General features: G+C 36.4%; 1 protein-coding gene and 1 pseudogene across 1 annotated transcript; both read right to left on the bottom strand.

The window, feature by feature from the left end:
* Positions 1–1,300: 1,300 nt before the first annotated feature.
* Positions 1,301–10,070, bottom strand: LOC126592148 (BTB/POZ domain and ankyrin repeat-containing protein NOOT2-like; annotated as a pseudogene).
* A 10,697-nt stretch (positions 10,071–20,767) lies between these two features.
* Positions 20,768–24,004, bottom strand: LOC126592147 (uncharacterized). Its single transcript, XM_050257895.1, has 6 exons — positions 23,749–24,004; positions 22,711–22,814; positions 21,733–22,204; positions 21,234–21,576; positions 20,962–21,074; positions 20,768–20,898 (listed from the first exon to the last, which is right to left on the bottom strand). Exons 1-6 carry the CDS (start codon positions 24,002–24,004, stop codon positions 20,768–20,770), a joined length of 1,419 nt encoding a protein of 472 aa, XP_050113852.1.
* Positions 24,005–26,280: the final 2,276 nt, after the last annotated feature.

The following is a 26,280-nucleotide window of genomic DNA, read 5'->3' as shown; positions in this document are numbered from 1 at the left end:
TTGAACAACTTGCAACCTCAACCCAAAGATGAATAGGTAAACTAAAACTAGATTAATGCATGTGTTTTCTCTTCCTTGTTCTACTTACCATATATATAATTAGATTGTGTAGTGTAGGCCAGTGTTCCCAAATCAATCGGCATATATTACTGAGTGCAGGAAACAATGTTTGTTCTTTCTACATCGTTTGTTTCTTTTAGTTCGAAGTTGAAGAAATACAGAAAATTATCCCAAAAAAAATCCAAAAAGAATAAAACAAAGAATCCTGTGCATGCTGAGGGGACTGCAGATAAATAATTAAGGGTTCTACGTATACATCTACAAATAGATCAGTCACCGCCATTTATACACTTTAGGTCTGGACAAATAGTACATTAGAAAAAAAAAAAAAAAAACAACTAGGGTTTCAGCTGTAAACTTTGTGAAAGCTATGTAATAACTCTGCATATATAAGAAAACCAGTAAGGTATTGGGAGACAAAAAAAGAGGATTAGAAAATTTAGGTTTTACAAAAGAGGCAATCGGGACAGATTTTGATGAAATCCAATATATATTATATTAATTTTTTTATCTAATTAAGTAGTCTCTAGTAGGGGTGCTGTCACACTCAATTGTTGCATTCATGCAAGACAACCGCTCAACTTATACACAGCCATGAGTTCTCATACGTCCTTTTTAAAAATAATTTAATTAGCCAAAATCACAGAACAAACAATACTTTCTTTGAAATGGAATGAGATGAGACGGCTCATTTCCCTATAATTCCCTGTGTCAAGTGACTCTTTATAAAGTGAAGATGAGTGTTGCATTTACATCACAATGTTGATTCATATTCCTGCAGTTTTTTAATCTAATTCTAACATGTAATTTAATAAATTTATCATTTGACAAAAATAAAAAATAAAAAAAAGTCGAGTAACTCATGTCCAAACAAAGCCTTATAAATTAATAATTTTTTAGAACATAAAAACTTGCAAGATAGATACCCCTACCATATGATACCCAATTCATATTATAAACGTAATTAAGTTAAAAAATAATATCTCAATCATTTAATCAGATACGAAACATTTTATATTAAAATAGCAATTGAAATATTTATTTTTTAGCTTATAATATATAATAATCCTAATATAATATGTATAGAGGGATGATATGAGGTGGGTGGGGGACAAGAAAATATAAGGAGTATAATAAATACGCGATGAATTAGATATCAATAAATTCAAAGGAGATGACAGGCCAAACCAAAGAGGTTGAAAAGAAAGATTGACCTGCGTCTCCAATCTCCTTCCCACCTCATGCATTGCATTAGCAAAAATCTCAGATTCTCCAATTGTCTCATCAACAATCACCCCAATGCCTCCAATTCTTATGAAGATCAACAAAAACCCTACAAAAAAACTGATAAACAGGTACAAAACAGAGAAAAAAGAAAGAAACAAAGAGAAGAAATCAAAATATGTAATTAACCCACTATTGATTAATTAATCTCCTTAGACTAAGTGAGATCAAATTTCATAAATTTTGACGACTCTTTCTCCTTCGCTATCCAAGAGGGGATGCATATAATTAAAAAGATAAATAATAATAATATTATAAGTGATGATCACGAGTCTCAATTAGCTAATAATATAGCTCGTAGTTCTAGTAGTCGTGAGAGTGGTGGTACATTGTTGATGGGTCACAGCCACTTTGCACCCTATTATGATGATCGTGACCCTCCATATTTCTAGACCCCATTTGATGAGTTACTTCAAGATTCAAATACACCAATCTAGAATCCAAGTTAAGATTCCCAATGTTGCTTCCACTGCTATGGTGATCATCGCTAATCGGCGGATAAATCACGGTGGAATTCGAAGAATTGGGATTGTTTGCATTGTTGTTGCCTTCCTCGCGCGAAAGAACGAGAGCGTCAGACTGGACCAGCTCAAGGCAGAGTCTGAGCTTGTTAGGTTCGATGTGGGTTAGTCCCGGGACAGCCCCTTTGAATAGAAATTCTGACGTAAGGGTTCGGAGTACGTCCAGAGTGTAAACCAAACTGTAATAACAGGAGAATATGCAGTACTCGAGAGAGAGAGAGATTGAGAGAGAGAGATTGAGAGAGAGAGAGATTTAGAGAGAGAAGTTGATACTTTCATATGTCATATTTCAGTTACTTCAATCTTACAATATCAAGACTATATACTATATGAAACTGCCTAAGTCACAATATAACTAACTCTAATAGTCTTCCTAATCTTTTGACAAGTGTCTTCATATTCTACCATTGGATTACTATCCTTAACATCCCCCCTCAAGCTTAGGAGAGGTGGAATCTAAACTGAGATTGTGAGAATGAGTCTTAAAAAGAGGAGCAGATAACCCCTTGGTCAGTATGTCTGCATATTGCTCATTGGAGGACACAAACTGAACATGCAACTGCTTCTTTGCAACTCGTTCGCGAACAAAATGAATATCAACTTCAATGTGCTTTATGCGTTGATGTAGAACCGGATTTGATGTTAATGTGATTGTTGACATACTGTCACAATACAAAACTGGTGAAGTAGGAATATCAAGATGCACAAAGGTCAGTAATTGCTTAATCTAATCCAGTTCAGCTGCAGTAGCAGCAAGTGCACGATACTCGGCCTCAGTTGACGACCTGGAGACTGTTTGTTGCTTCTTAGAGGACCACGAAATCGGATTGGAACCCAAAAAGACCACAAAACCAGTAGTAGACCGTCTATCATTAGGGTCTTCGGCCCAATCAGCATCAGAAAATGCTCTGACAGTGTCTGAATTAACTTCCAATCCTCCTCGAACATACCTAATACCCAAAGAGATAGTACCTTTGAGATATCTTAGTATCCTCTTAACTGCACTAAAATGAGATTCCATAGGAGTTTGCATGAATTGGCATACTAAGGCTATATCTGGCCGAGTAAATGTTAGATACTGCGAAACACCAACCACACTGCGATAAAGAGTTGGATTGTTATAAGGCTTCCCATCATCAAGAACTAATCGATTATAAGGCAGACAAGGGGTTGAACACGGCTTGGAATCAAGCATTTCAATTTTTATGAGGAGATCCTTAACATACTTAGCCTGTGATAGAACCAAACCATCTTTCTGGGAAATAACCTGAATTCCCAAAAAGAAATGCAGGGGTCCTAAATCTTTTATATCAAACTCCTTTGTCAAAGCAACAATCACATCATTGATCAAACTTGGATCATTACCAATGATGATGATGTCATCCACATAAAGAAGCAATAGCACAACAGTAGAACCAAAGTGTTACACAAATAAGGATGGATCTGCAAGAGTTGTTGTAAAACCAAGTGAGGGGAGAAAGTTTGTAAACCTGTCATTCCAGGCTCTAGGGGCCTGTTTTAAACCATATAAAGACTTATGCAGTTTGCAAACATAGTCAGAATGTTGAGGATCACCAAAACCTGGAGGTTGGGACATGTACACCTCTTTCTGCAATACTCCATGCAGAAATGCATTCTTAACATCAAGTTGTCTTAAATACCACGCAAAATGAGCTGCCATAGCCAACACAAGCCTCACAGTTGTTGGCTTAACAACCGAACTGAATGTTTCCCCATAATCAATGCCTTCCTCTTGATTGAATCCTTTAGCCACCAATCGAGCCTTATATCTCCCTATAGACCCATCAACATTCCTTTTAATTTTAAACACCCATTTACAACCAACAAGGTTTTTCTGTGCAGGAAGAGGGACTAAACTCCATGTAGACTGAGTATGAAGTGCATCTAATTCTTCTTTCATGGCATCAACCCAAACCTTACACTTCAATGTCGACTTGTATGTTACAGGTTCAATAATAGAGAGATCCGCATTCCCATTGTCCTGAACTGTAGTAAGAAATGCCTTCTTTTTGGAAATACCATTCTTGGATCTAGTTTGCATTGGATGCAAATTGAATGGAGGAACAGATAACACTGCTTGAATACTTTTAGGTTGAAACACAGAAACCATAGAATTCTCAATTGGAACCTCAGGAGCCACAGAGACATGTGGAGAGAAAGATTGGTCACTTGCATTGATGGATTGATGGATGGATGGGTGTAGAGTAGAATCACTGGACAATGGTGATGGTGTAATAGGAGGTGAGACAAGCACATTATGAAGATTAGGTACTGATGGATGTGTACTTGGTTGTAACACTTGCGATGTATGGAGACATGGTGCATGTGTTGATGCAAAAACTGAATAGGGAAATTCAGATTCATCAAACAAAACATGCCTGGAAATATAAACTTTCTTTTTATTAACTTCATAACAAATATAGCCCTTGTACTTTGATGCATAACCCTGAAAAATGCACTTAATTGTTCTAGGTTGTAACTTTGTGGTGGTTAAAGGTCTTAAGAGTGGATAACAAGAGCAACCAAAGACTTTAAGCTGACTGACATCAGGAACAGAACCATATAACATTTCAAATGGTGATTTTTGATTCAGTGTTTGAGATGGCATTAGATTAATAAGATAGACTGATGTTTGACTGGCAAAAGACCAAAATGGTGCAGGTAGGTGAGATGTTTGAAGTAAGGTAATTGTAGTTTCAATAATGTGGCGATGTTTCCTCTCGGCCAACCCATTTTGTTCTGGTGTGTATGGACAAGATAAATGGTGACTAATGCCTTTGGCAGCAAGAAAAGTTTGTAACTGGTGCCCTATATACTCACCCCCTCCATCACTCTGAAGTGTTTTAATAGACACTGAGAAATGATTAAGTACAAACTGATAGAAGGTAATAAATGTAGGACAAACATCAGCTTTATTGACAAGGGGGAAAATCCAACAAAATCGAGTACATTGATATATGAAGGTAACATAGTACTTAAAACCTTCTATAGACAGACATGGAGCAGGACCCCATACATCACTGTGTACAATATTAAAAGGTTGGACAGATTTGTATGTGACTGAATCAAAAGGTAGCTTACTAATTTTGCCCTTAATACAACTGGAACACATCACAGGCATGGAATCAGAAATGCTAGATACATTTGATTTCTTAAGCATGAGAGAAACAACTTTGTTGGAAGGGTGGCCAAACCTATGGTGCCATAGACTAGAGGTTACTGGTTTGCCAATATAAGCAGCAGCAGCAGAGAAGGCTTTTGGTGTATGAGATGCAGAGGATGTGAAAGGAATGGGATACAATCCATTATTGCAGAGACCTTTGAACAATATTCTTCCTGTGGTTTTGTCCTAAATCCAAAAACACCAAGCATCAAATATCAGCCAACAGTTATTGTCAAGACAGATTTTATGCACAGAGAGTAAATTCTGAGATATTCTGGGCACATATAAAACTGAATTTAATTTGAGATTATGAAATGGAGTCTGCAATATTGAAGATCCCTTATGAGAGACTTGCAAACCACTAGCAGTTTGAATCATCTCAGTGGAAGGAAAAGGGGTTGCCAATGACAAGTTCTTCAAATCTACAGTCATGTGGTTTGTTGCACCTGAATCTGTAAGCCAAACTTGCTGAGAAAAATTGGAATCCATCGGAGGGGCAGATGCACTGACATGCATAGCATTCATTGATCCAGAAGGAGAGTTAGTATTGGCATTCCTGAAATGACAAAATTGTGCACTGTGGTTCTTTCGGCCACATATTTGACACCCTTCAGTTATTGCACAGTCAGTGTTCCGAAATCGACATGTATCAGCAAGATGACCATACTTGCCACATATCTGACAAGAATGTCCAGAAGCAACTTGATTTGGTGAATTGCCAAGAATCCCATGAGCCGGATTTGGATAAAAAAGCTTGTTGTTCCCAAATTTGGAACCATACTGAAACTTCCCTTTCCCTTTATTCTTGTGTAGAATGGTTTATACTGGGAACAGGGGCGGATCCACAGTGGGGTCGTCGGGGTCGAACGACCCCTTGGAAACCATGGAAACAACCTTGAAGCTCCCATATGCGACCTCTTGGAGCTGGGATCGTCGGGGTCGTCAGGAAGAGGAAGAAGAAGACTCGGCAGGAAGAGGAAGAAGAAGCATCTCGCGCGACGTGCAGGTTCTGTGTAGAGTTTCTGACCTTTAATTCCCACTTCACAGAGACGAGAGAGAGAGAGAGAGGGAAGGAAAGTCCTCGGGGTGGTGGTGATGTAGACCTTCGTCGGGGTAGTGGTGTGGGTGTGCGTGGGTGTGGATTCGATCGGAGAGAGTGAGAGAGTTAAAGAGTGAAAAAGAGAGAGAGAGAGAGAGAGAGAGGAGAGTTCGGGGAGATGAGAAGGAGGACAATGGGGACTTGCCCCGTGGCAAGTTGTGATAGGTAGGAAATCCCAAAAAGGGATCCGGATAGGGTAAGTAAGTGGGGACCAAATTGTAAACTTCACTTAACTGTAGGGAAATTGTGAAATTACAAGGAAATCTTTGGGGAGGGGTTTTACAGAAACCCTTCTCAACACTTAAAAGCAAACTACGTGCTTTTAATCAGGTTTGGCTCTATAATTGAAGTTGTAACCATGCCTTTCCCTATGACGGAATTGTGATATGCTTTGCCAGATATTCACAAGGAATTCATTTTTCTTTTTCCAATTGCAAAATATTAGTGAACAAGTTGTTTCTTCTATGAGAGATCCAAGCATAATGGTTGGGTAGATGCAGATGAGGAAATCAGCAGTTGCTGTATTTGGCACAGTAAGATATTAACTCTTACATCTAAATTGAAAAACATGAAAATTTCCTAGTTCTCAAGGTCTCACGTGCATGCTCAGATACATTTGTGCTTCATATTTGTGTGTTTGATTTCGAGAAGGCCGACAAGTTGAAGCAATCTCTTCCTCCATGTTTGAACGTTCAGGACCTTTGAACAAGGATTTTGGAGTAGCTGGTTGCGCTATCCTACCAAGACCCGATGAAATGATGATATGCATGCCGTTTCTGTTAAAAAAAAATTCGCGCTGCGCGCGCTATCCTTATTGACCCCCCAAACATTATTTCCTGGATCCGCCACTGACTGGGAACCATATTGATTTCCATAGGATCCTTCAGCACTTTGATTATTGGAAGAAGAATGTTGCCCAAATTTCCCATTGAACCGTGTCTGAGAACTACTATTTTCAGCAGCCATTGCAGTAAGAAAAGGAGTTGCAAAAACACTCTCAATCATTGCTTCTTTAGCAAGCAATTGAGATCTCAAATCTTTAATAGAAATCACGTGTTCCCTTCCTCTAATGATTGATCGAATGGTATTATACTCCGCTGATAAGCCATTAAGCGTAAGAATTACTATATCATCATCATCAAATTTAACCCCAGTTGCAGAAAGATAGTCCCTAGCCTCCTTGATTCTTTGCAGATACAAAGAAATAGAATCATTACCCTTTTTGACATTCTACAATTCTGACTTCATTTGGAAGATACTTGTTCTTGTAACAATTGAGAATTGTTCCTTGAGTCTTGTCCAGATATCCTGAGCGCTAGTGCTACCGATCACACAAGAAATAGCAGATGGCGAAAGAGTGGCAGTGATCAACTGCATTAAGGCACGATCATGCATCTTCCAAATCTTATAGTCATCAGATTCTGTTTGAGAAATAGTTCCTTGAGAATCTTCCTCAGACCCATTAGAGATAGACCTTGTAAATCGAATAGGATAGGGGGTAGATCTATCCACAAAACCCAAAATACCATGCCCTTCGAGAAGAAGCTGCATCTGAAAATGCCAAACCAAGTAGTTTGTCTCATCAAGCTTTACTGTCACGGACGTTGAAACAGTGGAGATGAGAGAAGTAATTGGAGACTGGAGAATCTGTAATTGGGAAGCAGTAACCATTGGTGCAAGAACTCAGAAAACTTGTTCAAGAACGATGATTGAGGACTTGTATCGAACACTTGGTGTGCACAGAAGACAAACGCCAAGAACAGTGATATGTAGAAGATGATGAGCTCCAGAAAATTAAACAGAGCACACAAAGATCAGAAACATCAAAGAAATCAGAAATGGTGAGCGGAAGCAGTCCAAGATCGAAGAACTTCAACCGAGCGATTAGCTATTCCGGCAAAGATACCATGTAAACCAAATTGTAATAACAGGAGAATATGCAGTACTCAAGAGAGAGAGAGAGAAAGAGATTTAGAGAGAGAAGTTGATACTTTCATATGTCATATTTTAGTTACTTCAATCTTACAATATCAAGACTATATACTATATGAAACTGCCTAAGTCACAATATAACTAACTCTAACAGCCTTCCTAATCTTTTGACAAGTGTCTTCATATTCTACCATTGGATTACTATCCTTAACACCAGAGGAGTAACCCCATCGACTGTTCGGACATTTGGGTCGGCGTGGTGGTCGAGTAAGACTGCCACCATGTCTGGAGACACCATTTCGGAAGCAATGTGAAGCAGGATATTTTCTGGCTGGCCCTGCCAGGTAGTTCATATCACCTGCTCCAAGTTCTAGTAATGCTTTCACAACTTCCCTGCCCAATTTTCGACTGCATATATTGTGTAATGCCAATTCCATGTCGAGATTTAGGCCTTCCCCCATTACCATGAGCTTGACGAGTTCGACATCTGACGAGTCCAATGCCAGCTTCATTCGACGGATTTTCTGGTCCTCGAGATCCGCGGCTGCCCTGAGGTCATGGTTGTGATGGTGGTGGTGGTGATGGGGCATCATTGAACGGCAAGCGACGAAGGATTGGAGGCGAAGCTCTTCGATTTTGGCCACGACGTCAATGGAGAGGTGCTCGTTAATGGTACTACTAGTTGCTTTTGGGATTTTTTTTTTTTAACATTAACAAGTTTTGTTTCGATAAAGTGATGGGATGTTTCAGTCATTTTCTTGAATTTTGTAATCGTTTTTTCCAGTTAAACCAAATGAGGAAAGTGAATGTCCGGGATAGATTTGTAGTGTTTACTGTGGAAAGACGACTGGATATGAAGATTTAAATTTAGAAAGTCATGATGTACATTTAAAAGAAAGGAAAAAAAAACAATTCAAGAAAATTAGGTTAAATTTCAATTAAGAGAGAGAGAGAGACCGCCAACAATCATCTCCGCCGACCAACCCCGTTTCCTCCTCTGTCAAATCCCCGGCATGTTATCCACCATTGATCGAACCCCGTGTCTTCTCCAACTTCTCTCCTCCGTCGACCCACCGTCGTCTCCTTCTCCAACCCCTCTATTAACTACATTGTAAAAGATGAAGGATTGGTACAAAGGAAGAGGAAGATGATAGAGAGAACCAGAAAGATTGTATTGATTAAAATGGATAAAATGTATACAAAAGAACTTAATGAAATAATAGCTATACAATCCCTTATATAGCCATATATCCTAATTACAATAATACCCTTCTAACCATACTAACCAATCTTATCCTTATGACAACCTACCAACACATTTCAACTAACTATATTCTTCATTACTAAGTAACCATGTCATCACTAATGACTATGGTTAATACTCCCCCCTCAAACTGAACTTGGTGTAGCCAAGTGAAGGTTGAACGAGCTAGAACGCTGAAACTGATCTGGAACAGCAAGACCAAGATATCTGCAATGCTTCAAGAACACTACAGAAAACCCCAAACAAATGAATACTATCGGGTGCCAATTACCGGCTTTCCCTTTGAAAATTGCGCCGCAAGAAAACTCTTCTTCTCTCCACACCCAACTTCTTCTTTTTTGTCAATCACTTCTGCAACGGCTCTTGTATAATGCAAGAAACTATACTTCGATCCACCGATCTTCGAAGTCGAGTGATATAACAACTGTTGGGAATAACAATCTTATCATGGGATCTTGTCATATTGCCCACGATTGCAAGATCGGAAACAACATCATATAATACATTGTTGGCAGGCCATGTTGTGGTGGAAGATTATGCTCACACTGCAGGGGCTGTTGTCGTTCATCAATTCTGCCATGTTGGCTATTTCTCATATATTGGTGGTGGTTCTGTGATGGCACATGATGTTCTAAAGTACATGATGGTTGCAGGAGAAAGAGCTGTGCTTCGTGGTCTTGGTCTGAACATACCCAACAAATTTTCGACTGTGAACTGAGAAGCCATAGTTGACACTGCCAAGAAACTAAATCTACTAAGGAGAATGACACTCCCAAGAAACTAAACTACCACAGAGAATGACACTCCAAGAAACTAAATCTACCAAGGAGAATGACACTCCAAGAAGCCAAATCAGCCAAGGAGAATGACACTCCAAAGCACAACACAAATCTCACACTTCTACTAAAAATACCAAATAAGGAGACTGACACTCCATGAACACAAATCATACTGCAACTTAGGAGAATGAAACTCCAAATCATACGGCAACTTAGGAGAATGAAACTCCAAGATTCATAGAAAGAATGACACTTTCTTCTTTAAATTGATAAGAAAACAAATACTTGCAGAGATCAACACATCAAGATTCTACCAAAAAAGCTCCAAGTCTTCACTTCAATAAAATCTCAAAAGTACATCAAAGGCCACAGCTTCAAGAAATAAGCAACAAACAAAACCAGTAAACGAATTCACCTGATTTACCAAAATCGCACCACCAAATCTCCAAACAACCATACAGCGCCGTTTCAGATCACCAAACACCCAATCTTCAAGCAGCACCCAAACCAGCGGAAGTCTTCACCAGATCATCAGAATCGTAGAAACTCCCACACGTTGTTGATGCAGAAAGAATAACACTTTCTTGTACCCACACGTTCTTGATACAAAAAGAATGACATTTGCTGGAAAGATTGACACTTTCTTACCTACAAACTTCGTATTTCAACACATCAACATATCCAATACAATATATGCACATGAACACAAACACCCAAATCAACACATATATCCCAGATCAATCAGAAATATCCCACTTCAACATCTTGAGAATTTAGCAACCCAGAAATCAAAAATTAACTATAATAACAACACCTGAAACAATCACGGAGACACCAAGCAACCCAGAAGAATCCAACACTCTGATTTCGGAGACATCCAAAAGCAATTCACGAAGACTGCCACTCCGTCATTCCAACTGTGCACCTCTGCAACAACCCTTGAAGACGATAACAGCGGAAGAATCAAGATCGAAGAGGTAGTAAACCTAACAGAGTCTAAGATCCCACTTTCCAATCAGCAACGCAGAAGAGAAATTCCCAGACGAAAAGCAGAAATAATCACCACCGAATCGAGATTTGCATAGCAGAAAGAAGATGAATCTCGGCACCATAATCTTTTGACGATCCAGATTTTGACCGACACTCTGTTCATAGCCCAAATCTCTCACAAATCCCTAATTTCTTTTGAATTTCATATCCCCAATTTCTGAAACTATGTAGATCTTCATGAAAACCCAGGCGAATTAGTCACCATATACTGACAACCATAGCTTCTTTCTGGTAGAGATTACGCAGAATCATGGGTGAACTTCGATTTTGCTCCCCGCCAAAATTTCAGCTCTAAAGAACGGCGTGTTGAAGGGAGAAGACCAACGTCTTCCATGTGAAGGTCAAGTAGTGGTGCCGTGATGGTCTCGCCGGCTTCAACTTGAAACCCCGAGGAAAAACCCCAAAACTAAACACAACCCTCGGCGGAAAAAAAAAATCCAGATCCAAAGCTAAACACTCAACACTAATCAAATAAGCGAAAACAAAAGAAAATAATGAAGAAAGATAGAAAGTAATGAGAGAAGAGGAATCGACCACCAAGATCCATGGCGTGAGCCTTGGTGGCTCTGATACCATATTAACTACATTGTAAAAGATGAAGAATTGGTACAAAGGAAGAGGAAGATGATAGAGAGAACCAGAAAGATTGTATTGATTAAAATGGATAAAATGTATACAAAAGAACTTAATGAAATAATAGCTATACAATCCCTTATATAGCCATATATCATAATTACAATAATACCCTTCTAACCATACTAACCAATCTTATCCTTATGACAACCTACCAACACATTTCAACTAACTATATTCTTCATTACTAAGTAACCATGTCATCACTAATGACTATGGTTAATACTCTCCTCCGTCAGCACCACTTCTGTCTCCTCGTCCGACCCAGATTTCACATGGATCTGCCGTGCTCCCCACCGGTATTTGGTGGGTGGAAGGTTTGAGGGAGGTGTTTGGTTAGTGAGAACAAACAAAGGATATTGGTTCTTTGTTTTATTTAGGGTGTGGTGATGAAGAGCCATAGCAGATGGGAGGGAGAAGATGGTTTTGCCGGAGAAGATTGGGGTTGCGGTCACAGCGAAGAGTGGTTGGGATGAGGAAGAGGATGAGTGTTTGGTAACAAAGGTAGCAAGTGTTTTGGGAGATTTTAGATATGACAGGTGGACTACTTTTATTTGGCCACTTCACAGTTTAGTATAATGGGTACTTACTAGAGAGCAAGGTTTAAAATATCGATATTATCCCGATATTTTCATCAAAATTTCTGTGTTTTTGTACTACCGATATTTCCGATATCATCGATATTTTAGAACTTGATAGGAACTCTATGTGGTACTAAGTCACTCATGTATTTTACCATGCAATGTATAAAGTGTAAAATATTGTACTAATTCATTATATATAAATGATTATGGTGTGTTTAAATTTTTTTCATTAATTACTACATATTTTCTACACTCATAATGTTTGCCAGCTCGCTATATAATCAACTTAAATCCGTTAAATCCATCATGCAATGCATTTCCTTCCAATTGTTTGAGATAAACTAATAGATAATTGACTAAATAAACATCCTGCAAAGTTTCAATAAAAATTTCCAAGTTTTTCTTATAATTTCCGTGGTTTTTATTCAATTTTTATCGATATCAATAATATCCCGATATTTTCATCGAAATTTCCTTGTTTTTAGACTACCGATATTTCCAATATCATCGATATTTTAGACCTTGCTAGAGAGTACCCAAGTATTATCCGTTCTAGGCGGCTGGGGTATTTTAAAAAGAAATCTTTAATAGAATAAATTGTTGATTAGTTAAAAAAGTTGTTTTATTAACCCGTATTGTCCAATGCACCTCACATACTTAATACATTTCACTTTTGCAATTTTCAATTGAAATTTAACCTAATAGACTCCACATTATTTCTTATAATACTCTCACACCTACACTGTCAACATACACCTAACATATTCTATATACAGTATACATCCCATATTTGAATTTATTTTTTACATATGTGTACTCCCAACATAAACTCATGAATACGGTTTCATGAAAACATATTCTCGTGCTCCAATTTCCAAACATGGCGTAGTTTTAGAGAATATTCAAGGGGAGAAACTAGACTTGTTATTCGTGTTGTGTTTTTCGTGTTCGTGTCATTTTCGTATCATATCCGATATCTTAATGGGTCGTGTCGTGTAACACTCGTTAAAATAAACGGGTAAAATGACCCGACCCAAAATCGACTCGATAATATTAACAGGTAATATGACCCGACTCGTCCCGTTAAGGAAAATATATTTTAAACCAATAAATAATCAAATGAAAAACACAATACTAAATAAGTATATACATACTATATTGTCACATCTAAAACATAAAAACTTATTTTTCTTTTAAGTATATTTTCACTTACCTAAAGTCTTTAATAATTTTTTAATTAATGTAGAAGTATAAAAAAAATATAGAAAAAATATATAAACGCTCGTAATGACAAACTTTACAACTTTCATAAAGAGCTTAACTTCGAAATTCGCCACTATAATCATATAAATCATAGATCAAAATTTAACCGTTGATTGTTGTTTACTTTTACGCTTCATTGTTCTCGTCAAATTTTATTTTTTTTCAAATTTTCTTTTTTGAAAACTTGATCTATTAGATGATGCAGGAAGATGAACGGTTTGGATCGTTGATATTATAATTAGAGTTTTATGGTTAGTGAAAATATTGCTTGATGTTTATAAAGTTTCTACAAACTATATGACATCAACTCATATTTCAGTTAATCGTAACTCATATTTCAGTTAATCATAAATATCGAAACGTGATATCAAAGATTTGAACGTTCATCTTCTTACATCCGCCAAATGATCATGTTTTCAAAAAAGAAAATTTAAAAAAATGAAATTTAGTAAGAAGAATAAAGCGTAAATGGCTATCGACGGTTAAATATAAATTTAAGGTTTATGAATTATAGTGTTTGATTTCGAAGCTGACCCCTTCATGAAAGTTGTAAAGTTTGTCACTATGAGTGATTGCATTTTTTTTTTTTTTACATTTTTTACACTTCTACAATAATTATTATTAATTTTATTAATTTTGCCCTCAAATAAAAAACATTATTCATGAAGGTTTGGAGGATTTTAAAAATTTAAAGGATAATGTAAGTGTAACCATTATCTACTCGTGGAGGAATGATGACGAATCATGAGTGTTTATATATTCTTTCACATTTTTCATACTTGTATGTATGTATTCTTAGTTCTTACTTATACAAATACTATATTAGTTTATTTTAATTTTGAACAACAACATGTTAAGTAAAATTATTCTAGTAATGATAATAAGGAACTCTCATAATAAAAATAAATAATGACTAAAACTTTTTTTTTAACTTATATAGAATAATAATACAAAACTATATATTTAATATAGAATATATTGTATATATTAATATGGCTATTGTATTTTATAATAAATCTTTTAGTAATTAAACTTTAAAATTATCAAAATAATTTTTTTCATAACAGGTCGAAACGGGTTACCCACGTGTTACTCGCATGTATACCTGTTAAGAACCCGTTATTAACAGGTTCTTAACAGGTCACCCGATAATGACCCGATAAGTTATCATGTTGACCCGAAACCCGTTATTTTCGTGTCGTGTCAGAAACTGTCGGGTCTAGGAGAAACAAGGAGCGGATACATAGTTAAAAATATCATTAGAAGTGTCTTTCGAATATCGGAATTCGAGAAGGATGAGATTAATTAAGGAATATTATGATTTTACAAGGAGTTGTATGCATTGTGATAAGATTAAAAGCACACCACAAAGTAGCAAACAAATGTCCTATTGATTTTCCTTATTAAATCTAAGATTTGTCAATTGTGCATATGAAAATAAGAGACTTTCCTGCAGAAGATTGTTTTATCTAACTAGTTAAAATGTCACAAAAACTGGGTTGTTGTCCCTACTGACTAATCATCGAAAAATAATTATTAAACTGACTTACGCTTATCTAAAGTCTACGAAATGGGGTGTGATATCCACATACCCCATTTTACTTCTCACACACCTTTTTAATTTTCGATTGTCGGATCGGATGAATTGAAGAAGATCAACGGACATAAATTATCAAAGGGTGTGTGAGAAGTAAAATGGGGTGTGTGGATAGCACACCCCCTACGAAATTTTATATGAAAACACTAGACACAGAGCTACACTCACACAAATTTTTGGGATTTTTGGAGTTGATTTGCTATTTAAATTAAATTGAACAAAAACAGGACAGAAACATATTTTAAGGAGTTCACAACTTAAGAAAAACGAGTTAGGGGAATTGGTATCCACCACCAAATAATCATACAAACATGTTATGTTTCATTCAAATTCCTTTTATTTCTAGATGAAGATGCTCAAGTTGGCTCAATGTTAGAACTCAACCTATTACTCTTTCTTATGTAGTATGTTAAGAGAATGACGTTTTCAACTTAACTTAGTTCCTAGCATGCAATCTAGAATGGCGTGTTCATAGATTTAACAAGTAGAAATCATTAAGAACAAAAAGAGTTTGAGTCATCACAAGACATCGTAAGTACTAGCATTGTCTTACTTATCCTAGAAATTGATTCACATGTTAATCGCAATTAACAAGTACTACTCTAGAACATATGTAGGTCCTCATTCAACAAGGGCAAGCACACACATATTCATAGCGTTATAATCCTAGATATGCTTACTACGTATGCATCCGTAGAAAACACATAAAAAATTCATCAATGAGACAAGTAGTGAATCAATTTTCATCCATTCATAAAAGTAATTCAAACAAAATGTTATAACAAACTTGCAATCATATTCGGGGCTTCAAAACAGCCCCTAACTACTAAAAATTTAGTTACACATTATTATCAAATAAAACCAAAGGAAAGACATGAGTTTGAGAAGATAAAACCGAGAGAAGAGAATGCCAAGATTTCCTCCTTCCTTTCCTTCCTACCCCAACGCTGCTGCCTTGCTTTTTCTTTCTATTCTATTTTTTTCTCCCCTCCCCCTTGCAGCTGCAACCTGCACCTTTTTGTTCTTGCTTGATACCTTTTTTCTCCATAACTCACCCCACTAACAGTCATTTAGTGATGACCATAAGTGAGAGGAAATGGTAAAACAATTGTAACTCTTTGGATAGCCTTTATGCCAATTACTCCCACTTAATCCTCATCTTTATTTCCATTTCCTCTAATATTTGAATGGGTGTCAGCTGGCTTGTTCTTGGCTACATCAGTTTTGGCTGCTAGATTTATTGGGTTTATTGCTTTCATTGCAGTTACAAACTGTTCAGTCTCTTGTGAACCTTGCAGTGTTGAAATGGCCATAACTTCTTCTACAAAAATGATATTAACAATCCGAGAAATGCTCCAGCAAATAGACATCCGTAGCTTTCCATGCATATAAGGCTCATTCTCTAATGCATTTTGAGCTGTTCACAACTTGCTTCCAAAGTCAGCTGATCTGCACAGGCCGTTTTGATGAATTTGTTACTAAAAATCATACTTGTGCTATTTTTCTTTTCTTTGGTTGACAAATCCCATAAAACACAAAAACAACGTAAATAGCTCAAAAATATAAGGAACTAACGAAGAAAAGACAAGTGAATTTGATGTAAAATATATATAAATATGAGCTTATCAAATACCCACACACTTAGCTTTTACTAGTCCTTAAGCAAAACGAAGAAAATATGAAAAAGTAGCAACATGAAAAACAATAGCTTCCCCCTATGTGACCCTCATAGAATTTCATTCAAGAAAACAAATTATCAAGAACCTTAGCTAGCACCAAACAAGCTAATCCAAGCTCATCTTCCTTATTCAAATGTTAGTAGGAAACTTTTAATCATCCTTGAAGTGTAGTGTGTGTAATAGCCATGCTAATGCAATTTCAAGTTTTTTTTAAAACACCACACGCAAACTAGTGACCTTCTCATGGGACATACACTCAATCACACATATGTTTAGTTTAACATGTTTTGCTCAAAGAATCAAATGTGAAAGATCTACCATAAGCTTCCATCCACAATCATAATTGCAAAACTTAAATCAAGAGGACTTTTATTGGTTGTAATGAGGCTTAGGAAAAGGGTTATAGAAATGAAAGGATAGGTAAACACAAGTTCCAAGCTACATTGCAAGCAATTCTCTTGTTGAGATTTATAAGAACTCAAGCTCTCCAACCACTCTGCTAATACCTCCAACCACACACCCCTAAACTGAAACTTAAAAAAACTTTTTATTTGCTTTGTATACAATTTTTCTTTTCCTTTTCTTCTTCTTCTTTTTTTGGTTTTTTTTTTTTTTGAACGATTTTGCACATAACTAAATACAAACTTGAAATACCCCCACACTTATTCGTTTTCAAAACTCCTTCGAAGTACATCACAAATATTTCTCATAAAACAATCTCACATTGCTCACTAGCTAGCTTGGAAAGGGTAAGGAAAAATGTTTAAGGTATAAGGGTAGACATATCTGGTGATAAGAAATAAAAGGCTTAATATATACGGCTCAAATTGAAAATCTAATGATATCATTTTTCTTTAGGAAACATGCTCATTTGGACCATGGTGATAAACCTAATGCCTCTATACTTTTCAAGTTCATGCAATCAAATGACAAACATTTCGAAAGATCGTTATGCAAGTTCTAGAGATGTAAGCCACATAAGTTCATGATGCGAAAATTATCTTAACACACAAATTTAACCCTCTTTTGACAATTGTAGTACAAGTAAAAGTAGGGATCGTTCTAGACCGGGGATTAGGAGGGCTTGCTAATAACCTCTAAACTGACTCAAAAACATAAAACTAAATTTAAAAACACTTAACAAGATTCACAAGACTCAAAGCAAACTTAAAATACTCAAAACAGCTTAAAACAACTAAATAAACTTAAACTAGACACTAGAAATGACTTTGGACGAAAATTGACTTTTACTTGAATCAAAACATTTAAAAACACAAATTAAAACAGATTCTAACTAATTAGACAAGTAAAGGGGATTGAGTTTTGGACGAAGTTGAAACAAACAAACAAGTATAAAAAACTAGACAGATTGTAAAACAAATTTGAAAAATAAGATGATGGATGGGATAGCTAGAGGCTTTTTCTCCACCCATGATATGTATGCAAACAACTCGATTTCCAGTTACTACTTCATTGAATTATGAATGACAATGTTCCAAATTAACCATGACATCACTAGTTAACTCTCAGATTTTCCTTGTTTTATTAAATTGGATGACATCATTTGACAACCCAAAACATTCTTCTAATGTTCCCTACATGACATCATAATAGAGATAAAATCAAAGATCATTACATTTAATGAAAATCATAAGCATTGACAAAGCACTTGCAACTATGACATCATGTCACTCATGCTAGGAATTGAACTTAATGCGATCGTTTATAAGCGACCTTCACTACATGTGAATATAAGTTTGTAATGATTATGTGAAACTTCTATATATTCTAGCAACGGATTTATGCATGACAATTAAGTGTCAACCCTTAATTAACAAATACAAATAAGTTATCAATCAAATAGTTAAGCCAATTGCATTCACGATTCAAGAGTTCATAACTGGAATTTATCAAATTATATTGCACACATAATCATGGCTTTGAAATCACCCCTAGCCAAGAGGGGTTTAGCCACTCATATTTACAACAAAACGAAAGGAAATGAATTTAAACATTAGAAACAAAAGAAAGAAAACACCTAAACGTGCCAACGATCCAAGTTGGACAGCAAGCACGTCCAAGCACTTTCCTTCCCTTCTTTTGCTACGGCACAAGATGTTCGTGAGTGTTTGAAGGTTTGTTTGTATGGAGGAATGGATGTGTTTGGATGAAGGTTGTGTTGAAAATGGGAGTGAATGATCTAACAAAGTACGATTCAATTTATGTTACACACACTTCCTTTTATAAAGGAAGTGCATGACAATGGAGGGGAACATGGAGTGGTGTAGCAATTGAGTACAATGATGCATGAAATCTAAAATGATGGAGGGAACAAGGAATGGTGTAGCAATTGAGTGCAATGATTCAATGTAATGATGCATGAATCTGAAATGATGGAGGGAACAAGGAATGGTGTAGCAATTGAGTGCAATGATTCAATGTAATGATGCATGAAATCTGAAATAATGAAGGGGACAAGGGTGATTATGCATGACATGGGTGGAAAGGTGAGTAAGTGGTGAATCAATGAGTGCAAGAAGGTGGAAGGATATTGTGCACATGGTAGACAAAGGAAAGGAAGTGGAATGATGCAACAAATGAGTCAATGGAGGGAACATGGATGATGATGCACGACATAGGAATCCAAAGGGAGTGCAATGGTGGTGCACGACAATGATGGAAAGGTGAATGGTGGAGTGACACCCCTTTGTGGCTGAGCTCTTTGTCCTTTTTACATTAATTCTTCTTTCTCTTTAACACATTCCTAGCCGCTTTAGTCTTCAATATCATCTATCCACCTTGCTCCATGCATGTGCTATTCATTCCAAGCCCAAAACTGCTCCAAAATGCACCAAAATGCATCTTATTGATTTATAAGGCCTATGGACCTACAAACACACGAAAATACTTAAAATACATAATTAACTAAGAAATAACAACATAAATGCATGAGAACAAGCTAACTCAGTCGCATAAATATGCTCCTATCAGTTCATCACACATGAAAGAATATGAGTGTATGAAAAATGCACACACTTTCAATAGGCTCAAAAACTCACATAGGCTGTATATGGTCACTATGTTCACATATGAAGCTTTAAGTCATGCTTTAGTCACATCAATAAGGTTATGTGCATTTGGTTTTTCAAAGATGATTAAACATATACAAGGCTAACAAGAGAATAAGGAATTTTACACAACACATGCTTACTAAGTTCTTGATCACCATGGTTCAAATTCAATCCAATTATATCATTGGGTCAGGAAACTAACAAAATCTAATTCAAAACAATAAATAAAACACGACAATATTTTTTGAATTTTCAAATCTTCCGAATTTTCTCTTTTTTGGGTTTTTTTGGTTTTTTTAGAGTAAACAAAACTAATTAAGAAAACAAAAAGAAACAACATGGAAACAAATCAAACCAGTTCTTAGTCGAAGGGAAGAAAAATTTCAATTTGATGCTTTTTTCAATCCTTACCCCCAAACCTAAATTGGACATTGTCCCCAATGTTAGAAAACATAATAATGCATAAAATAAAAATAAATAAAATAGTAAGAAACAAAATAAAGCATTTGGATTGAAAACTTCCCCAATTTGCAGTAAAATCAAGCGATGACCCCCAAACTCCACTTTTACAATCAACTTCAAGGGTGGACATAACCAAATTTTCCTACAAAGAAAAGAAATAATTCAGTTTAGCATGCAAGAAAATTCAGAAAACAAAAGCAAACAGAAAATTGAAAATGACATAAAAAGACAATGAATATAAATATTGGGTTGCCTCCCAATAAACGCTTACTTTTACGTCTGCAGCCGGACGGTACCAAGAGTAATCATCCAAGGGGAGATGGTTCTTGGAGGGGTACAACCTCCACATTATGATCCACAAAAGACTCGTAATATGGCTTAAGTCTATGTCCATTCACTTTGAACATGTTTCCGATCTTTGCACTTTGGATTTCCACTACACCATGAGGAAAAATATTAGTTATAACAAATGGACTAACCCATCGAGAACGAAGCTTACCTGGAAATAACCGAAGGCGAGAATTAAATAGAAGAACTTTTTGTCCAATGACAAAGCTCTTCCTTGATATCATCTTGTCATGAAATGCCTTTGATTTCTCGTTGTATATTCGACTAGACTCGTATGCATCATTCCAGATTTCATCTAACTCATTCAATTGAAGCTTTCTCTGTTATCCGGCAAGACTCATGTCCATGTTGCAGGCTTTGATCGCCCAATAAGCTTTGTGCTCCAACTCTACTGGAAGGCGGCATGTTTTCCCTTAAACTAACTGAAATGGGGACATTCCAATAGGAGTCTTATAAGCAGTCCTATATGCCCACAATGCATCGTTCAAGCGCATGCGCCAATCCTTCCTACTAGGATTCACAGTTTTCTCCAAAATTTGCTTCACCTCATGGTTTGATACTTCTGCTTGACCACTATTTTGCTGGTGATAGGGTATAGACACCTTATGTGTGACATTGTACTTCTTAAGCAACGCTTCAAATGTTCTATTGCAAAAGTGACTCCCTCCATCGCTGATGATTGCTCTAGGTATTCCAAATCTTGCAAAGATGTTACTCTTAATAAAATCTGAAACAACTTTTGAATCATTAGTTTTGGTGGCTTTTGCTTCCACCCATTTAGAAACATAATCCACAGTCAATAAAATGTAAAGAAAACCTTTAGAAGATGGAAAAGGTCCCATGAAATCAGTGCCCCACACATCAAAGATCTTAACAATCAAAATAGGGGTTTGTGGCATTTGATTTCTTGGGCCCAAGTTACCTGTTCGTTGACAATGATCACATGTTGTACAAACGTCGTATGCATCCTTAAACAAACTAGGCCAATAAAAATCACTCTCTAACACCTTAAGAGATGTCCTCTTTGCTCCAAAATGGCCGTCACATGCATAAGAATGACAAAAAGTTAGAATAGATTTAAACTCAGATTCAGGGACACACCTTCTAATCAATTGATCAAGGCAATATTTCCACAAATAAGGATCATCCCAATTGTAGTATTTGGCGATTTTGACAAGCTTATCTTTTTGAGCACGTGTAAAATCATCCGAAATCTTTTTGGTGGCCGTGTAATTGATAATATCTGCATACCAAGGGTCAGTAGCCTTTAATGAAAACAATTGCTCATCCGAAAAACTCTCACGTAAAGGGATGAGATCTTCCTCTGTGTTTGAATGCACAAGTCTGCTAAGATGATCTGCTACAACATTCTCACTCCCTTTCTTATCCTTGATCTACAAGTCAAACTCTTGAAGTAAAAGTATCCATCAAATGAGTCGCGGTTTTGCATCTTTTTTTTTATGAGTAGATACTTCAAAGCTGCATGGTCAGAAAACACAATAACTTTAGTCCCAATCAGATAATATCTAAATTTTTCTAAAGCAAATACAACAGCTAAAAGCTCATTCTCTGTTGTTGAATAATTTAACTGTGCATCATTGAGTGTTCAAGACGCATAATAGATGACATGTGGCACTTTATTTACACACTGCCTTAGAACTGCACCGACGACATAGTTTGAAGCATCGCACATCAACTCAAAAGGTAAACTTCAATCTGGTGGCATAATCACATGAGCCGTGGATAACAACTCTTTAAGCTTGTTGAATGCTAAAACACACTCTTCATTCATATCAAATGTTACATCTTTTTGAAGCAAACGGCACAAGGGTCTAGAAATCATTAAGAAGTCCTTCATAAACCTACGGTAGAAACCTGCATGTCCAAGAAAAGAACGAACCTCCCTGACAGTAGTAGGGAGGGGTAAAGAACTAACAAGTTCTACTTTAGATTTATCAACTTCAATTCCATTTTCAAATATGATATGCCATAGAACTAATCCATCTGAAACCATGAAATGACATTTTTCCCAATTTAAGACCAGATTAGTTTCTTGACAACGTTTTAAAACTAGGGACAAATTATGTAAACATGTATCAAAAGAATCACCATAAACTAAAAAATCATCCATGAACACTTTTCTCAATCATATCAGAAAAGATACTTATCATACACCTTTGAAATGTGGCGGGGGCGTTGCAAAGTCCAAACGGCATCCTCCGGTATGCAAATGTGCCAAATGGACATGTGAAAGTCGTCTTTTCTTGATCCTCTGGAGCAACTGCCATCTGATTATATCTAGAATAGCCATCAAGAAAGCAATAATGAGAATGACCAGTTAACCTTTCTAACATTTGATCAATGAATGGGACTGGAAAATGATCCTTGCGTGTGGTGTTATTTATCTTCCGATAGTCTGCACAGACTCTCCAACTATTTTTCACACATGTAGGCACTAGCTCATTAGCTTCATTCTTAACAATTGTGACTTCGGATCACTTCGGAACTACTTGAACAGGGCTCACCCACTTGCTGTCTGAGATAGGATATATGATGCCAACATCAAGAAGTTTGATAACCTCTTTCTTGACGACCTTCATCATGAGTGGGTTCAAACGGAGTTAAGCTTCCCTTGTTGTTTTGCACCTTTCTCCAACAGAATCCTATGCACACATGTAGCTGGATTTATACATTTGATATCTGCAATACTCCAAGCTATGGCAGTTTTATAATCCTTCAGTACCCGGATCGGTTTCTCCCTCTCTTTTGCTGTGAGTTATGATGATACGATAACCGGTAATGTTTCATCCTCTCCTAAAAATGCATACTTCAAATGTTCATGAATCGGTTTAAGCTTCAATTTGGGTGCCTAAATCATAGAAGGAAGAGTTTTTTTCGTTAGAAGTAAGAAGAGAAATAAAATAGGAAGAAGACTTACCATGAATTTGTGAAAAAGACTCAAGAGCAGCCATTGTTTGGATTAATTTTTCTTCAATGTGCTTAGAATAATTAAGCTTTCCATGTGTAATGCTATACACTAATGCCTTCTCTAAATTATCTTGTCCCACACCTTCATTAAAACAATCCTGCACAAAATAATCAAACACATCAATAGACAAACAAGATTCAAAATCCCTAGGGTACCTCATAGCATTGAAGATTCTGAACTTGACGCTTTCCCCATCAATTTCCATGGTTAAGGTACCATCATAGACATTAATCTTCGTACGTGTTGTTCTAAGAGGAATGGTCTTCCTAATATAAGAGGAAGTTCAATAGGCATAAGGTCATGTTCCATCTCAAGAACAAAAAAATCAGCGGGAAAAATGAGCTCATTCACTTGCACAAGTACATCCTCCAATAGGCCTTTGGGATATCTATTTGAACGATCTACCAACTGGATTACTATATTTGTTTCCTTCAAGTCTCCAAGGTTCAATGATTCATAAACTGAATAAGGTATCAGATTGATGGATGCCCCTAAATAACACAATGCTCTCCTAAACTCTTACCCTCCGATTACGCATGGAATGGTAAAGCTACCGACATCTTTCAACTTCGATGGCAACTTCCTCTACAAAACAGCTGATACTTCCTCGCTTAATGCCACAATTTCATGATCATTGAATCTCCTCTTGTTCGTACAAAGCTCTTTAAGGAACTTTGCATACTTGGGCACTTGTTTTATGGCATCTAAAAGAGGTAAGTTCACTTGGACTTTCCCATAAGTATCCAAGATTTCCTTATCAGTTTGCTCTTTCTTAGACTTCATAAACCTATGAGGAAAAGGAACAGGGACACATGAGTAAAATGAATTTTGAACTTCTTTACTTACCTTATCAGAATCTTTTGTGTTCAATTCTGTAGCTTCAAAACAGACCCTAACTACTAAAAATTTAGTTACACATTATTATCAAATAAAACCAAAAGAAAGACATGAGTTTGAGAAGATAAAACCGAGAGAAGAGAATGCCAAGATTTCCTCCTTCCTTTCCTTCCTTCCCCAACGCTGCTGCCTTGCCTTTTCTTTCTATTCTATTTTTTTCTCCCCTCCCCTTTGCAGCTACAACTGCACCTTTTTGTTCTTGCTTGATACCCCAGTTTTTTCTCCATAACTCACCCCACTAATAGTCATTTAGTGATGACCATAAGTGAGAGGAAATGATGACCATAAGTGAGAGGAAATGGTAAAACAATTGTAACTCTTTGGGTAGCCTTTATGTCAATTACTCCCAATTAATACTCATCTTTATTTCCATTTCCTCTGATATTCGAATAGGTGTCAGCTGGCTTGTTCTTGGCTCCATCAGTTTTGGCTGCTAGATTTATTGGGTTTATTGCTTTCATTGCAGTTACAAACTGCTCAGTCTCTTGTGAACTTTTCAGTATTAAAACAGCCATAACTTCTTCTACAAAAATGATATTAACAATCCGTGAAATGCTCCAGAAAATAGACATCCGTAGCTTTCCAAGCATATAAGGTTCATTCTCTAATTCATTTTGAGCTATTCACAACTTGCTTCCAAAGTCAGTTGATCTGCACAGGCAGTTTTGACGAATTTGTTACTAAAAATCCTACTTGTGCTATTTTTCTTTTCTTTGGTTGACAAATCCCACAAAACACAAAAACAACGTGAATAGCTCAAAAATATAAGGAACTAATTAAGAAAAGACAAGTGAATTTGATGTAAAATATATATAAATATGAGCTTATCACATTGCCTAAGTTTAGCTTGAAAATTCTCCACATGTAAGAGGGTGTGAGGATGTGAAGATAAAAAGTGTCTCACATCAGTGAAATGAGAAGCCTAGCAAGGGCTTATAAGGAGTTGAGATACTCTCCATATTGTCAATTGATTTTATGATGGAACCCCAACATTCTTTATAGTATCAAAGCAGTCGCCATACATGAGACGGCATGTGAGAATGTAAAAGTAAAAAGAGTCACATATCAGTGAAAAGAGAAATTAATCGAGCAATGACTTATAAAGAGTTTAACTACTCTCTCTATTGTCAATTGATTTTCTAGTGGAATCCCAATTTTTTTCAGTTCTTCATCTAATGAGGAGAAATAGAGTGTGTCTCGATAGGCTTATGAAGAGGAGGACGGTGTTGGTAGGGAGTAATGGAAATAAGGCCCTTGGATGAAGATGATTTGGTTCCAGTTATTCTACACCTCTCGTACCATTCTTTCTCTACTCTTCTACTTTCCAAATTTTTCTTATGTATATTTATTCAATTTTAACAAAAAAATAAAAATTAAAAACTAAAATCGCAACAGTTATCAATTACAACCCTTTGTGAGGTGAATAAACTCCAAAATAGACTTATGGAGGATTTTGCATAGAAAAATGCTAGCAACCTTCTCACTTACCTTCTTATTTGAATTTTCTCATTTTTCCTCATGTCACATGTATTTTATTCGCACGTAAAATTATAATTATAATTGTAAACACGAAAATTCTGTAAC

The sequence above is a fragment of the Malus sylvestris genome, chromosome 12 (genome assembly GCF_916048215.2).
Source record: "Malus sylvestris chromosome 12, drMalSylv7.2, whole genome shotgun sequence".
Classification (NCBI taxonomy): Eukaryota; Viridiplantae; Streptophyta; class Magnoliopsida; order Rosales; family Rosaceae; genus Malus; species Malus sylvestris.
Note: the sequence above shows the minus strand (reverse complement) of the source record. Positions and strands in the feature narration are given on the sequence as shown.